General features: G+C 40.1%; 1 protein-coding gene across 6 annotated transcripts in view; it reads left to right on the top strand.

The window, feature by feature from the left end:
• MELK (maternal embryonic leucine zipper kinase) overlaps window positions 1-17438 on the top strand; it is a 78567-nt gene that overhangs the window by 16110 nt on the left and 45019 nt on the right. For all 6 annotated transcript variants that reach the window (XM_060013389.1, XM_060013386.1, XM_060013387.1 and 3 more), the window contains 4 exons: window positions 167-310; window positions 1248-1316; window positions 3081-3173; window positions 7935-8033. In XM_060013389.1, the coding sequence (XP_059869372.1) occupies window positions 167-310; window positions 1248-1316; window positions 3081-3173; window positions 7935-8033 (405 nt within the window). The remainder of the gene's footprint in view (window positions 1-166; window positions 311-1247; window positions 1317-3080; window positions 3174-7934; window positions 8034-17438) is intronic.

The following is a 17438-nucleotide window of genomic DNA, read 5'->3' as shown; positions in this document are numbered from 1 at the left end:
TTGGAATACTGAGAGTATATTTTTGAATGTGCCTTACTTAGTTTGTTCCCTTGCTTGTAAATTGAATTAATAATATCTCTGAGTTAGGTATAATTTTTTATTTTAAATTCCTCTGAAGTGATTTCTGTAAGTAGTAACAATATTTATGTGACTATTGCTCTTTAAGTATTGCCCTGGAGGAGAGCTGTTTGACTACATAATTTCCCAGGATCGCCTGTCGGAGGAGGAGACCCGAGTTGTCTTCCGTCAGATAGTGTCTGCAGTTGCTTACGTGCACAGCCAAGGCTTTGCTCACAGGGACCTCAAACCAGTAAGTGACTGCTTCACAGATGGTCACCTGAGAGTTCAACATCATTTACCTGTCATTACTAGGTTTCCAAATGTTCTTTCTGTTTAGAATTTGTCTGGGCTTTGCTTTTTGTTGTTGTTGTTGTTCTATTCCTAATGTATCACTTCTTTTTCCTCCTTGACTTTTGACTCCTGGTAGGCTCTTCTGGTTAGACTTATTATTGGCATTCTTTTTCTCTGTCAATCATGTGTGACATTATAAATATCTTTGTAGTCAGCTGCAGAATATGAACCTCAGGGTTTTATTTCTAGGAAAGAAGAGTTGTAGTATTTTCTTTGAGAATATTGTCATTGAGTATTTTCCTCTCAATACTCTCTTCCTGACACCATCTTCCTTTAATTTTCATTCCATTATGCTTCAGAAAGGAACAGTTCAGTGGAATGAACAGACTCAACTTTTCAAGGACAGAATAAAAATTTGATACTCTTAAGTCTGTAGGCTCTGACTGATATGCATGATGGTGAACATGGATTTTAATGTTATTTGGTACTAGGGTTAGGGACCTAGAATTGGTCTAACAAGATATGGCAGTTTCTATCCTTTTCCCTGTTTCTATCCATTCCCTCTGTTTATATCCAACACTTTGATTTGAGTTCAGACTTGCTCTTTTTGTTCAAACTTGCTTTTGGCACACATTGTGTTTGCTTGTAGTTGAACCTCAGAGCACCAAAGAGAAAATGGTTTATGCTAATGTGTCTTGAGGGGAAGCAGGATAGTTATCAACATTCATCTTCTCTTCCCTTATGTTCTTGTCATTTCATTCTTTTTTAATGATTTTCATTCTTGTACCCACGCTGTTTAATATAAACAACCTTAAAGTGATTTTAGAAATAGCTAGAGGTGGGATGTGATATAAGGAAGACAGTATATAGTTATGAAAATATCTTTGTTTTTTCAGGAAAATTTGTTGTTTGATGAAGATCATAAATTAAAGCTGATCGACTTTGGTCTCTGTGCAAAACCCAAGGTAAGTGCAGAGATAAAAATGCATTTATTTCCTTTGTCAGTGTTCTTCTTAGTATGTTATCTTACACTGACTTACACCTAGTCTTTATTGAGCCTGGTTGCGTCCATTGAGAAGAATGTTCAATTTCATGGTTTTTATAAGTTCTCTAGATGATTTTAATATACAACCAAGGTTGAAAACCACTGCTCTAGGTCCAGGGTTGGTCCTGCTGAAGACCCCATGGGTATGCTGTGAGAGAATTTACAGCACCTAGGTGACAGGAGGCCGTCACGGTGTGAACGCTGAATTGACCGTGTTCTTGCAGTTAGAGTGTGTTGCCACTAGATGATGCCTTTGTTGATTTAGATATGAGTTTTGGGAATTTAGTGCAAATCTGTTCTTTATTATCCAAATGGTTATATAACTAGCAGTTAGTTACATTTTGAGAGACAATCCCCTTTCCTTCTAATAGAAGAAGGAAAAAGTCCATATGCACTTTAAAATTTATACCGTGATATATTTCTTTAATTTGCACTCCATAGTTAGGTACTGGTGTTCTCCAGCATACCTTCTCTTTGAGGTGACTTTGAACTTCTCCTGTGTGGCTGCTGTAGGAAGCTTCCTCCCGAGTTCTCTAATGATGGTATTCACAGTCTCTAAAATGAGCTGTCTACCCTCATTAAGGATGTTGAAATTTCAGACCTGTCTCAGCCCTTTGGAGTCCCATGATTATTTCCTGCCCCAATCAGAATTAGCTGCATGCAAAGGGAGGCAGATTTTGCTCCTTTGGCTGAATGTCTGATTCTTTCTGATTTTCCTCTCCTTCCCTTGGCTCTTCAGAGATTGTCAGTCGAGTCTCGTGTCTGGGAACCAAATGCTAGAAGGCATTTTTTCTGATCAGCAGGCAATAAAGATAAAGCATACTTTGAGCAGATATGCTGGTTTTAAGTCATGTTCATCACAGGAGGCAGTGGAGAATGTGTGTGACAGACTCCCTTAGCCTTTATTTATGGCTGCCACAGATTCAACCCACACAGACACCATCTCAAAAAGCAGGGGTTGGCTGGGAGAGGGTGGCCTCAGCTTTCCTAAGCTGAGGAGCTTACTTCTGGGTGTGTGTAGCAGTTGTAAATGAAATCTCACAATTTCACAAGTCATCTGCCATTTGTGGAACTCTGTATAACTGTTGGGCAGTGGTATCATTTTCATTATGTCTCCATATTTCTATGGGAGACCAGAGGAGGTTGAGCAGATTCCTCATTTGAACAATCTGGAAGCTCAGGTCGTGATTTGTGTTATAACCGAGTCTAGAAAGCAGACTCCCAAGGCACTATTCTGTGTAGCATTTGCTCTCTTCCCTCTAGGGGAAAAGAAACTCTTCTGTATTTGTAAAGATTTGATATTGGAGATAGGGTCCCATAGAGAAATAACCCTTTTTCCTTGAGTACTTGGGAGTGGGAAGACATGGGTGCTTGGATGTATGCTAAGCTGATTATTATGCTAATGGATGCCTAGGAAGTACGAACCTGGCTTGACTGAGCTAAGGGGAGAAGGATTTTTTTTGTGTCGGGTTGTCGTGGTATTGGAAATCGGGGAAGAGGAAGCCACATGTGCGTGCATGCACATAGGCAGAGTATTGAGTTGGCAGCAGAAGTCTTTTATTTTTATTATTTGGGGTAATTCTTCATCTAGCATCTCTCTGCTTGTGCTGAAGAATGTTTATCAGGGTTTTAATTTTCTTAAGGGCTGTAGTTAATAAGTGTTTCATTTTTATCTTATTGGCAGGGTAACAAGGACTATCACCTGCAGACATGCTGTGGGAGTCTTGCTTATGCAGCACCTGAGTTAATACAAGGCAAATCATATCTGGGATCAGAGGTAATTATTCACTGATTAATTCAATATATAACCAATATACATTTATTGGTGACCTGTAGTAAGTCAGGCATTGTATGTTGAGGGTGAAATGAGGTAAGAAATAAACTTGTTAATCAAAGAGCTGTGTATTCAGAGAGTGAGATATGTAAAGTAATAAGTGAAATGAACAACTTGCAGTAAATATAATAATACACAGTATACTTCTGAAACAAGGATATATTTCTGGTTGTTGTGGTTGCTTGTTGTGGTTGCTTTTGTGTTTAACTGTGCCATAGTTTTAGACTGATTAGTCCAGCCAGGTAGAACATGAGGCCAGGATTATAGGCGCAGTTTTCAGAGATGCTGGTTAGCACAGAGAAAACGTGTACTTTGTTCACAGCCAACTATTCAAGGCCAGCAGTCCCGTGTAAGAGGCCCAGGCTCAGAAGGCCTGGGCATTGCCTGCTTAACCACTGGCTACAGCGAGCTAGTCAGCCCCTTCCACTCTCTGGAGTACTGGTTTTGCTGATATTAGTATCATAAAATTAAAAAGGTTTAGTTGTCAGAAGATCTGGAAATGCTAGGTTGAACAGTTTTCTTTAGTTAAGGACATCTCCAAATCTTAATATGTTCCTGTACAGTGTCTTTTTTTTTTTTTTTTTTTTGCGGTACGCGGGCCTCTCACTGGTGTGGCCTCTGCCATTGCGGAGCACAGGCTCCGGACGCGCAGGCTCAGCAGCCATGGCTCATGGGCCCCGCTGTTCCATGGCATGTGAGATCTTCCCGGACCGGGGCACGAACCCGTGTCCCCTGCATCAGCAGGGGGACTCTCAACCACTGCGCCACCAGGGAAGCCCTGTACAGTGTCCTTTGAGAGTAGAACATCACAGACGGCAGCTAGTCTCAATTTTATGCACCTACAGAATCCACTTTTTACGTGGAGCATCTTTTGGAACTGGTGTTATGTGGGAGAAACTTTGAGATATGCCGGTTTACTTAATTTGTAACATGAGAAGATGGGGACTAACTTGTTTTTGGTGACCTTTTATTTGGATATAATCTCAAACTTACAGAATAGTCACAAATGTGGAATGAGGAACTTGTGTATATATTTAGCCAAATTCATAATTGTTTACATTTTTCCCTATTTGTTTTATCATTCTCTATGTTTGTCTGTATGTGTATTATTTTTTGAACCAACTGAGAGTAAGTTGGAGACATCATACCCCTTTATCATTAAATACCATGTATATATTTCCTAAAGGAAGGACTCTCTCTTTTATAACCACACTTTAGTTATTGAAATCAGATAATTTAACATTGATACAATTTATTAAATATTTATTTATTTGGCTGCATTGGGTCTTGGTTGCGGTGCGTGGGCTCTTCGTTGCAGTGCGCGGGCTCCAGGGTAGGCGGGTTCAGTAGTTGTGGCGCACGGACTCTAGAGCGCTTGGGCTTAGTTGCCCTGTGGCATGTGGGATCTTAGTTCCCCAACGAAGGATCGAACTCGCGCCCCCTGCATTGGAAGGTGGATTCTTAACCACTGGACCACCAGGGAAGTCCCTGATACAATTATTTAATCCACAGTTCATATTCAGATGGTGTTAATTGTACCAGTAAGGTCCTTTATAGCTATATTTTCCCTCTAGTCCAGGATTCCATTCAGGATCATGCATCGCATTGTTGTGTTTCTTTGGTCTTCTTTAATCTGAAAGAGTTCCTTAGGCTTTCTTTATCTTCATGACCTTGAAATCTTTGAGGAAGCCAGTTATTTTGTAAAATGTCCCTCAATTTGAATTTTTTTTTTTAAAGAATCTATTTATTTACTTATTTTTGGTTGCGTTGGGTCTTTGTTGCTTCAAGCAGGCCTTCTCTAGTTGCGTTGAGTGGGGGCTACTCTTCGTTGCAGTGCATGGGCTTCTCATTGCAGTGGCTTCTCTTGTTGCGGAGCACGAGCTCTAGCGCACGGGCTTCAGTAGTTGTGGCACACGGGCTCAGTAGTTGTGGCTCACGGGCTCTAGAGCACAGGCTCAGTAGTTGTGGCTCACGGGCTTAGTTGCTCCGCGGCATGCGGGATCTTCCCAGACCAGGCCTCGAACCTGTGTCCCCAGCATTGGCAGGCGTATTCTTAACCACTGTGCCACCAGGGAAGCCCCCTTTTACTTTCTGTCTCTATGAGTTTGACTATTCTAGGTACCTTGTATAGTGGAATCATACAATATTTTTGTGTGTGTGTGACTGCTTTATTTCACATAGTGTAATATCTTCAAGCTTCATCCATGTTGTGTAGCATGTATCAGAATTTCGTTCCTTTTTAAGCTTGAATAACATACATTGCATGTATATATCACATTTTATTTTTCCATTCATCCATGGGTAGACACTGGGATTTCTTCCACCTTTTGGTTATTGTGAATAATGCTGATAGAAACAAATATCTCTTTGAGACCTTGCTTTCAATTCTTTTGGATATACACCCAAATGTGGAATTGCTAGATCATATGGTAATTCTATTTTTAATATTTTGAGCAACTGCCATACTCATTTCTGTAGTGGCAGCAACATTTTACATTCCCATAACAGTGCACAAGGGTTCCACATGATAGATTCTTTCACAAAAATCCTTTGGAGCGAATACTGTTACTCTGTTTCATAAGAAGATGAAGAAATTGAGGCTCAGAAATTAAGTGCCTTTGCAGGGTCACAGCTGGCAACTATGGGTCAAGATTTGAACTGAGTGAGGCCTTACTGCACACCTCTACTCTTTTCACTGTTCCATTCAGTCTCCCAGAAGGAGTGGTAATCATATGCCTGATGCTCACAAGATTCCTAGAGGTCTGGTGATGAGGCCCTGCTGGTTTGAATGCATCAAGATTTTCCTATAGGATCTTGTTTTCTTATCCATTTTAGTTCAACTTTCTATCCTTCTAGGACAGTTTCTTAAGGACAGTATACCAAGGAATTGTCTGGGGGCACTTGTTAAAATATGCAGAGCTCAGGGCTGTGCATGTTTAGAGTTTTTGGTTTTGTTTTCTGAGGTGGGGCTTTAGCAATCTTCATTCTAAAAAAAGTATTTTTGGTTATTCTGTTGCTCATGGTCCAGATCATGCTTTAAGGAATGTTCTATGGTAAACATCTCTAATTCATTTTGTAATTTCTCAGAGGAAGTGGTTTCAAACCCCTCTTCCCCCCAGTTATTTTTTTCTTATTTGGCAGTTGGTAGCTTATAGATTTACTTGTATTTTCTTTGGTTTATGGTTTTAGTTGATTCATTTATTCTCATATCCATTTCAAAACAGTGAAGTGAAGGTGCTTTGATGCGTTAACTGAAGAATACTTTTTCTGCTTTTTTTTCTCTCTAGCAGACTTTTGTAGATTTCTGTGGGGATGTTACTACTATTTTCTTCATCTTTTCCTTTAACCTCAGATGTAATCTCTCTTTTGACCTCTTCTTATGGCATTTGATGAGGCCATGTTAGCCTACTCTTCCCTGTGTAGTCTCTTTACCTTGACTATAACACCCTGGTCAGGAGTGCCATGCCGTCAAGACTCAATTTATAGATGAAGCATTTGATATCTTTCAGGCATAAATGGTTAATTTCTGACCTCCTGCAACTTGGAAGAAAAATCTGGTGTTTGCTTGAAAGTAAATTGTTCACTCGGGGCTTCCTAGTTGAGTCCTAATAATTTGATGCGATTTGGTAGGCAGGACTAGGTGTGAAATTTGTGTTATTTAGTATAGGTACTACCTAGATGTGTGATGCTGCTGAAGTTATTTTAACTCTATTTCTCCCCTCTGTCCTTTCCCCCCACCTTTTTTTTTCTTTAAACATGCTACATGCTGCCCTTTTACCTCTTAAAATTTTCCTAAGGTAAAGGCTAAGCTCCTTTCTGGGACTTTTTTTTCTTGCCCCCTCCCCTCCCTTTAAAAAAAATTTTATTGGAGTGTAGTTGCTTTACAATATCGTGTTAGTTTCTACTGTATCCTTTCTGGGCTTTTGAGATTTGTAGGCCTATTTGTGCTGGCAGGCTAATTTCTATTCTCGATCCTTGAAAAATCAATTGTTGAATTTTCTTAAGGTGTCTCTACATAGAGAGGACTTTACAGTATAGCTTAGTTACATTTGCAGATTATCAGCAGTAAATTTTAAGACTTGTTTTGACATCCTCATGCATGTTTACATAATCCTCATATGTAATAAACCCTGAGTAGTACTATAGTTTTGTCTTTCAGAATCAGAGACCTAGGGACTTCCCTGTTGTCCAGTGGGTAAGACTCTGCACTCCCAGTGCAGGGGGCCCAGGTTCGATCCCTGGTCGGGGAACTAGATCCCACATGCATGCCGCAATTGAAAAAAAAAAAAACGAAAAAGAAAAGATCCCCCATGCCACAGCAAAGATCCTGCATTCTGCAACTAAGACCCACTGCAGCCTAAATAAATTTAAAAAAGAATCAGAGACTTAATCTCATCTTCTTCCTTATCATGCCGAATCCATCCAAGCCAACTAGAAGTGATTTTCTATTGAGCATTAGAGGGGAGTGCACTGAACTAGTCACTCTGAACTGAACTGGTCACTGGTCAAGAGACCTACCTGGGTGGCCTGCCATTGACTGGGTGACTTTGGACAAGCCTTCCTTTCTGGGCTTCAGACTGTACAAGGAGCAGGTTGAATTGGATGATTTCTGAGCTCTTTTCCAGCTCTGTGAAGATTCCATGTAGTGCCATTTTGAAATGCGTTCTAATTTTTTTTTAATTATTATTTTTTTCTCCTTCTCAGGCAGATGTTTGGAGCATGGGCATACTCCTATATGTCCTTATGTGTGGCTTTCTACCATTCGATGATGATAATGTCATGGCTTTGTACAAGAAGATTATGGTGAGTATTACAAGGCACAGAATTTCATTGTAGAAGTTTTCTATGTTGCAAACTATATGCTTCTATTTATAAAAGTACAAGAATAAGCAGAAGTAATGTATGCTGCTAGAAGTCAGGATAGTGGTTACTCTTGGAGGTGGTTAGTGACTGAAAGAGACATGGTGGGGCTTCTGTTTGGTTTTTGATCTGGATGATGGTTATACTTGTACTCAGTTTTTGAAAACTTATCAAAGTATACCTTATGATAGGTGTACTTTTCTATATGAACATTATACTTCAGTAAGAAGCTTAACAAAACAAAAACAAATGGGAAAGTAGACATGTAAGCTGATTTTTCTGGTAAGAGTTTTTGTTTTGTCTCCTGAAATGATGCCTTAGTAAGTTGCTGTGTTAAATCACATTTTTGTTTATAGTTATGTTAAAATAAGAGAAACTGTTTCTTTTTGAAGGTAAAATTTGGCTTTAAGGTATAATAAAAGCACAGTTAAGAGTACTGTAAGCTTTGTTAAAGTCATATATATCAGAGATAGAAAGTAGATTTGTGGTTATGGGGCTGGCGGGGGAGGGGTGGAGTGGCAGTGGGGAGTGACTGCTAACGGGTGCAGGGTTTTTTTTGGGTTGATGAAAACATTCTGGAATTAAATAGTGGTAAAAATTACACAACTTTGTGAATATACTAAGAACCACTGAACTGTACACTTTAAAAGGGTGAATTTTATGTTATGTAAACTATATTCAATTAAAAAAACTCAAAAATCATATATAGGAAGGAAAATAGTAAAATTCTTTTTAAAGAGTTAATATTCAAAGCAAGCTAACAAAAGAAGACATGTAAAGAGGAAGAGCACCATATTGTGTCCATAGCAAACCAAAGTCAGACCAGCAGAGCAACTTCTCTGAATGTGGCTTGAATTCCGTTCTGTTTAACAAATATTTCCTAAAGGTCTTCTTTGTATGAGATACTGAAAGACGTGAACAAAGATCTATGAAACTTCATCATTGTCTGCCAGATTTCTTGTTGGAGACAGATACAAGGCTATCTAAAAAGGGGAAAGGGTGAGGGGTGCCATTTTATAACAGATCTTAAATGAAGTTAATACAGGAGTGGGTGTGGGATTTAGGAGAACATCTTATAGTAAGTGAGGTTTGAGCTGGGCTTTAAAAGAAGGTTAGAAGCACTTCAGAAAGGGTTGTGGGAGAGAGCATACCTGGTAGGCAGTATCAGCCAAGGCGTAAGATGGGAGAAACGTGGGAAGAAATGGTCAGAAGTTTTATGTGGCTGGACCATTAGGTCTCTAACACCCTTTAGGTAGGGAGACTACCTACATCAGCTCTCATTTCTGGAAAGTAGCACACAGAATTGAAAGTGGTAGAACCAGTTGGCTCTTTGCCTACCCTACTGAACAACCAAGTCTGAGGGCACTGAGTTCAATCTGCAGTTATTTTATTTATTTGACTTAATAGTTTTTCCTGTATCCCACCCTGGAAAAAGCTTTAAAATCAGTGCCAAAACTGCAAGAGTAGTTTTGGGAAGTGATGGAATTGCAGTAGTTCCAATTTCTTGAAGGCTGAGGAGCTCTGATTCTACAGGATCAAAGAGAAGTCATGTTAGCAGTAGCTGTTGCCACTGTTTTGGGGAACCGTGAGTGCTTGTGCTTCTCCTTGGTGGGGGGAGATGGATGGGGCAGTGGGCTGGAGGCCAACCTCCTGGAGCCTGCTGGGGTAGCCAAGACAGCCCGTATTTCCTCCCATCTCTTCTCACAAACCCTCCCCTAAACTTTGCAGGGTAGCAGTTGTTGCCTTGGCTCTGCTTCCTGCCTGTGACAGCAGTTCCTGACCTCACAGAGCCACATTCCCCATGTCAACAACAGGATACAGGGAGGGTAGTGTTAGGATTGCTTTGTAGTTTCAGCTTTAGTTAACAGTTGTGGAGTGGGAAGGAGGCTTGGTCTTTGGGCAGCTCAGTAACAATTTTCCAGTTACACTTTCTAAAAACATTAGGTTGACCTCTTGAGTTATTCCCTCTTTTTGCTGCTCTTTCTATAAAGTAGAGCTCTGTTTTTTGGTCTGAAAATAACTTTAGTATTACAAGCTACTAGTATGTTTTACCATATTCTTTTTCTGCTGGGGGTACTGCATGCCAGAGAATAAACTGACCGACAAGGTTCTCCAAAGATGAAGTAGAATTGGATCTGTTTGGTGTTATAGCATGAAATCTTATACCTTCTAGAATTCTAGAAAGACGGTGTGGGGACACATGATCATAGAATTTCCTTGTTGGAAAGGATCTTACCAATCATGTTTTCTCCTCTCTGCTTCTTGTTTCATATTTAAATCCTCACTAAAACATCTCTTGCCCTGGCTATGTCCAGGTAATCTCTCTCAGGGCGGGGGAAGCCTTAGCTGATGGACTTAGCGCAGTGGTTCACAACCCCGGCAGCATACCAGCATCTCTTGGGGTGCTTTAAAAAATATAGGGTCCAACTCCTGGAGCAGTTAAATCAGAATCTCATTGGTATTTTTAAAATCCAGGATCTCTACTTTCTATCTGTGGACTTTGGCAAATTACTTAGCTTCTCTGTGTGTCAGCTTCTTCATCTGTAAAATGGGTGGTAGTCATAATGTGTGTCAGCTTCTTCATCTGTAAAATGGGTGATAGTAGTCATAATGTAGTGTTGTTAGGATTAAATGAGTTAGTTCATTTATCGTAGTGCTCAATAAATGTTAGCTATTATTATTTTTAATGAAAGGCCCAACAATCTTTTTTTAAAAAAATATTTATTTATTTATTTGGCTGCACTGGGTCTTAGCTGCGGCACGCAGGATCTTTGTTGCCGCATGCGAAATCTTCTTTGCAGCGTGCAGGATCTTCTTTGCGGCATGCAGGATCTTTACTTGCAGCATGTGGGCTCTTTTAGTTGCGGCATGTGGGATCTAGTTCCCTGACCAGGGATCGAACCCAGGCCCCCTGCATTAGGAGGGTGGAGTCTTAACCGCTGGACCACCCGGGAAGTCCTAGCTATTATTATTGACATATGTTTCTAAATTTGGTTTGCCAGTATTTTGTTCAGGACTTAAAATTTGTTCAGAGATTAATATGTAGTTTTCCTTTCTAGAACTATTTTGTTTGTTGTTGGTTTCAAGATTTTACTAGCTACATAAAGTTGATTGGGAGTATTCTTCCTTTTACTGTTTCTTTTCTTGTGTGTGTGGGGGGGCAGTATAAGGTTGGAATTTTGGGGTGTTATGGAATGTGCTTGAAAGTCCATCTCCACCAGTGACTTCTTTATGGGAAGATTTAAAAATAGTAAGTCAGGTCACATCCCTTTATTGGAAGCTCTCCAGTGGCTTCTTTCCTGTTTCACTCAAGTACTACAAGCCAGAGTTCACCCTGTGGGCTGTAGGTGTTATCCTAGGTGAACTGGCCTCCCATTATCTCAGTGCCCTCACTGCTTACTCATCTTAGGATGAAATTCTTAAATCTTAAGTCTTAAGTTCAGTCTAGTTACTGAACACCTAATCTGTGCCAGGCACTTTTCTAGATGCTTGGGATATATCAGTGAATAAAACAGATGGAAGGTCCCTGCCCTCATGGAGTTTATATTGTAGTGGTAGGGAAAAAATAGTGGTGGTGGTAGAAAAAGATAATAAGCATAATAAATTAATTATATTAAAAGATGATACTTGCTTTAGAAAAAAGAAAAAATTGGGCAGGGTAAAGAGGAATCAGGAGAACAGATGGGGAGGGGTGTGGAGGGAAGAGAAGGGCTGGTTGCATTATTAAATATTAAATAAGGTGGTCAGAGGTGAGATTTGTGCAAGACTTGAAGGAGGTGAGAGTATTAGTCAAGAGGCTATCAAGGGAGAGAATGTTTCAGGCAGAGGAAGCAGAGCAAAGGCTAGTAGGTAGAAGCATGCCTGGTGTAGTCAAGGGAGGGCAGAGGACTAGTGCCACTGGAGTGGAGTAAATGAGGAGAGCCGTAGGAAATGAAGTCTCAGGGGACAGGAGCTCCAACTGCCTTGGGCTCCGTAGCTGTTATAAGGATTTTGGCTTTTTCTCCAAATGAAATGGGGAGCCACTAGAGGTTTTTTTTTTTAAATAAATTTATTTATTTAATTTATTTATTTTTGGCTTCATTGGGTCTTTTGTTGCTGTGCGCGGGCTTTCTCTGGTTGCGGCAAGCGGGGGCTACTCTTCATTGCAGTGCACGGGCTTCTCATTGCAGTGGCTTCTTTTGCTGTGGAGCATGGGCTCTAGGTGCGCAGGCTTCAGTAGTTGTGGCACCTGGGCTTCAGGAGTTGTGGCTCGCGGGCTCTAGAGTGCAGGCTCAGTAGCTGGTGCACGGGCTTAGTTGCTCTGTGGCATGTGGGATCTTCCCGGACCAGGGCTCGAACGCATGTCCCCTGCACTGGCAGGTGGATTCTTAACTACTGCGCCACCAGGGAAAAGCCCCCACTAGAGGGTTTTGAGCAGAAGAGAGACATGGTCTGGTTTAGATTTTATCAGGACCACAGTGGCTACTGTGTGGAAGGAAATAGGCTACAAGGAGCCAAGAGGAGAACCATGGAGACTGGTGAGGAGGATATTGTATATTGTAGCAATTTTCAGATAAGAGATGGTGGTCATTGAGGTAGTGAGAAGTGGTTGGATTCTGGGTATCTGCTTTTTTTTTTTGGCTGTGCTACGTGACATGTGGGATCTTAGTTCCCCAACCAGGGATCAAACCCTTGCCCCTTGCAGTAGAAGCACGGAGTCTTAACCACTGGACCACCAGGGAAGTCCCTCTGGGTGTCTTTTTTAAAAAAATGTATTTTAAAATTAACATAGAGTAAAATAATTTTTCGTGTGTAACAGGTCTACGAATTTTAACACACATATAGATTCATGTAGCCACCACATAGTCAGGATATATGTTTAGACTAATCTGTTGTGTTTTGAAGGTATAGCTAACATAATTTGCTGATGGATGGGATGAGGGGAGTAACCTGAGCAACTGGAAAGTTGGAGCTGCCATCAACTGAGATGGGGAAGACTCCTGGTAGGGCAGGGATGATAAGGAGATCAGTTTTGAACATAAAGAATATGTCTATTTTGTCGAATTTTTCAAATTTCTTGGCATAAGTTTGTTTATTTACCCAGTGACAAAGTGTATATCAGATTTTTATGTATTTTTTTTTCAGATTAGTTTATAATATATAAGGAATCTTATATTTTATCTCTCTATGCTACCCCCTTCCCAGATTTTTCATACAAATGGTAGCATACCACGAACACTGTTCTGTATCTTGTCTTCTTCTCCTAACAGTGTGCCTTGGAAATCACACCATTTCATACCGAGCTCAGAACCTTTTCATAGATTCACTTCACAGAATTGCAGTGTATATATGTACCTTAATTTATTTAACCAGTCCTAGGTTAATTGGTATTTAAGTAGTTTCTAAGTGGTCATTTTGTACATTGTGAATATATCTGTAAGAAAATTCCTGGAAGAGGTCTGGGTCAAAGGGTATGTAAATTAGTAATTTTATTAGATATTGCCAAATTGCTTCCCAGCAAAGTTCTATCAATTTATACAACTACCAGCAGTAGCATGAAAATGCCTATTTCTCCATAATCCCATCAATATAGTATGTCACCTTTTTCTATGTTTAAGATTTTTTTTTGGCTATGCAGGAATTGTTTTATTTTTTTTGGTCAAATTTATCAGTCTTTCATTGTCATATTTGGAAAGGATTTCCTACATAGATTATTTTTAAAATTCCCATGTTTCCTTCTAGCATTTTTATTTTATTTTTTTTTACGTTTAAATATTTGATTCACTTGGAATTTGCTTTGCTGTTGTTTCTTGCCTTTAAACATCACTAAAAAAATTGTAGAGATTTGTTTTCATATTCTGGATCCTTGTTTTAAAAAATCTTATAATTGTGATGACAATGTAGCCATATGTACTTGGATTTGAGGTTCACTGTTAGCAGTAATGTGCATAAGTGTATTTCAAATAGTCTTGATAATTTCAGGTTTCAAGACCACTTGTTAGATCTTATTGGGTCTTTTTTTTTTAAATAAATTTATTTATTTATTTTTGGCTGTGTTGGGTCTTTGTTGCTGTGCGCGGGCTTTCTCTAGTTGCAGTGGCTTCTCTTGTTGCGGAGCATGGGCTCTCGGCACACAGGCTTCAGTAGCTGTGGCACACAGGCTCAGTAGGTGTGGCTCGCAGGCTCAGTAGTTGTGGAGCACGGGCTTAGTTGCTCCACGGCATGTGGGATCTTTCCGGACCAGGGCTCGAACCTGTGTCCCCTGCACTGGTAGGCGGATTCTTAACCACTGTGCCACCAGGGAAGCCCCTAGGTCTTTTTTTAACCTTGTGTTTTGGCTGATGGCCTCACACTAAGAGTAAAGGTGTCAGCTCTGTTATTGTTGTTTGCTTGCGCTTGTATCAAACAAACAACGTTTAATCTGTGGTTTCTTTGCAAGAATCTTTTAAAACCAGTTGGCTATTTTGTGAAGATTTAGTTTAGTTAAACAAGATACTATGATCTGTAAATCCATTTAACTGGGCACAGTAGTTCACAATAGGCACAGAGTGGTGCAAGGTAGAGCCACTGTCACCTGTCATGTGTCACTGTCACAGTCAAGGAAGAATGACTTCATTCTGTAGTTTATGTAGGGACTAGTGAGGGTGCCATTGCCAATCCATATACTAAGTTTTAATAAAGTTTAATTTTTGTCTTATTTTTTAGATAGAAATGAAAGTCCTAATATATTCTTTCCATGCCCTAGTGTGTCTTCTTACATGCCTTTGAAGACCCCCAATCAAGAATAATGAGTGGTCAACTCTACATATTCTTTAGATGGTCTCTCAATTAATATAACCCCTCTCAGCCAAGTTATTGAATATCAGTAAATTAGGGATTATTCTCCCTGGAAATTTACTGAAGTTATGGCTGAGCTGAATAAGAGCAAAAGCAAATGTCAGTATAACTGGTGCAGGAATTGACATCCTTCTGTGAACATTGAGTCTTCCAAGGATACTTGATTTCTTGGTGATGAGTATTTGGGAATTGCAGTAAACCATTATACTGTAAAGGATGACTGTAATGGGGAGTTCCCTGGTGGTCAGGGAACTGGGAAGTGAGATCTCATAATCTGTAAGGATTTTTGAATACTTGCCTTGATCATGCAAAAGTCTCAATAAAGATGTCTGACTTTGAGCAGTCTACCTTCCATATACCCTGTGGATATATACCTAGTAAAACAAAATGAGGTGTGGATTTACTAACTATAAACTTTGATTGTAGAATAATTATATCTCCTTTATAGCAATGATTATACAGGGCTATAATTCTTGATTTGTGATGTTAAAATGATGTAATCCACATGTAAGAAGAATACTTGGCAGGAAGGCATGCATTCAGTTCTTTCAAGTCATACCCAGGCATTAGGGGCAAGTTAAACAGAAGGGTAGGTAGGCAGGGAGGGGGTGTTCGGTGGGTGGGGACATATCTTTGTTTTATCATATTGTAAAGTACTAGCTGTTCTGTCAAGAAATCATTCCTCCCAAACCTCACTCTTGAGTAAGTAGCATAATGTACAATTCTATATATGTGTGAATAGTTAAGAGTCTGTGTTGGAGCTTAATTTACTCCTTTCTAGAGTGCTAAATGCAAGGAAAGTTTGGTTAATATCTTTTTTTTTTTTTTTTTTTTTTTGCGGTACGTGGGCCTCTTACTGCTGTGGCCTCTCCCATTGCGGAGCACAGGCTCCGGACGCGCAGGTTCAGCGGCCATGGCTCACGGGCCCAGCCACTTCGCGGCATGTGGGATCCTCCCGGACCAGGGCACGAACCTGTGTCCCCTGCATCGGCAGGCGGACTTCCAACCACTGCGCCACCAGGGGAGCCCTCTTGTCTTGTTCTTGATCTTAGAAAAAGCTTCAGTCTTCCACCACTGAGTATGATGTTAGCTATGGATTTTTCATATACAGCTTTTACTATGTTGAGGTAGTTTCCTCCTATTCCTAGTTTGTTGAGTATTTTTATCATGAAGGGGTATTGAATTTTGTCAAATGTTTTTTCTGCATTCACTGACATGATCATGGTTTTCACCTTCATTCTGTAAATGTGGTCTATCACATATATTGATTTGTGTATGTTGAGCCAAACTTGCATTTCAGAATAAATCCTACTTGGTCATGGTGTATAAATCTTTTAATATGCTGTTGAATTTGGTTTGCTAGTAATAATTTTTTAAAAAGTAGAATAATAAAGTTTTGTGTGAGTCTTGAATCTCTAAAGCTGATGTGGAAAGTGGGGGAGGTGCCTTCAGCAGGCCAGGTCTGAGTCTCTATCTCTAGATATACAGAAGTAGAGTTCTATGCTTATTTGGGTTGTGCTGAAGTCTCCTCTGCCTAGAGCATCTACATCAGTCTTTTTTTGTTGTTGAAATTTTTTGCTTTTCTCCCCCAGTTCCTTTTGTTTTCCTCCGGGGAGATAGAGCATTCTGAAGTATGTGTTTTTCAAATTTTTGTGACCCTTGCACATGGTTGCTTATTCTTATTCTATTACAAAAGTAATACTAAACATTCCTGAGTTTTTCTTATTTGCCAGACTCTGCTCTGAGTGAGATAGTTGCTATTATTGTCCCCCTCTTATGGATGAGGAAACTAAGGGGCAGAGACCTTACATAACTTACTCAGGGTCTTATAGCTAGTAAGTGGCATAGCTGGGATTTGAACTCAGCTAGTCAAGCTCAGAGCCCGTTCTCATACCACCATGAGATATTGTTTCTTATCTCTGTAGTTGCTAGTCTCAAGAGAATCGTAGACTCCCAGAGCAGAAAGTGATCCCCATCCCAAGCTTCTTTTTGTGTCCATTAACTTGGGAATGTTCCCAGACATCCCAACTTTTCAGATTTACCAGGACTATATTTACCAGTTCTCCTAATTCATATTAGGTATGGTGCATCAGTTTTTCTACTCAATTTAGGTGTCACCGCTGGTAGAGCAACTTGTCCTCATTTTCTTTATCAGTAGTGTTAAAGCATTGCCGTAGTCAATTATTTCCAAGGTCCAGTCCATCTCTGAATAGCTATAAGTTCTCTGACTTCTATATATTCACATTCAGTTTTCCTTGTTTGTTTCAGCCTAGTATTCTCCTCTGTTGATATTTTGAATCTTGATTCTGATCTCATGTAATATCAGCTGTCCTTGCCAGGATTGTGACATTTTGTACATTTTTTAAATATCTCTAATCCAAGTTGTTGATTAAAAAACTGAATAGAGGTCTTCCCTGGTGGTGCAGTGGTTAAGCATCTGCCTGCCAATGTAGGCAACACAGGTGAGCCCTGGGCCGGGAAGATCCCACATGCTGCAGAGCAACAAAGCCTGTGTGCCACAACTACTGAGCC

The sequence above is a fragment of the Delphinus delphis genome, chromosome 6 (genome assembly GCF_949987515.2).
Source record: "Delphinus delphis chromosome 6, mDelDel1.2, whole genome shotgun sequence".
Taxonomy (NCBI): Eukaryota; Metazoa; Chordata; class Mammalia; order Artiodactyla; family Delphinidae; genus Delphinus; species Delphinus delphis.
This window is presented reverse-complemented; position numbering and strand designations above follow the sequence as displayed.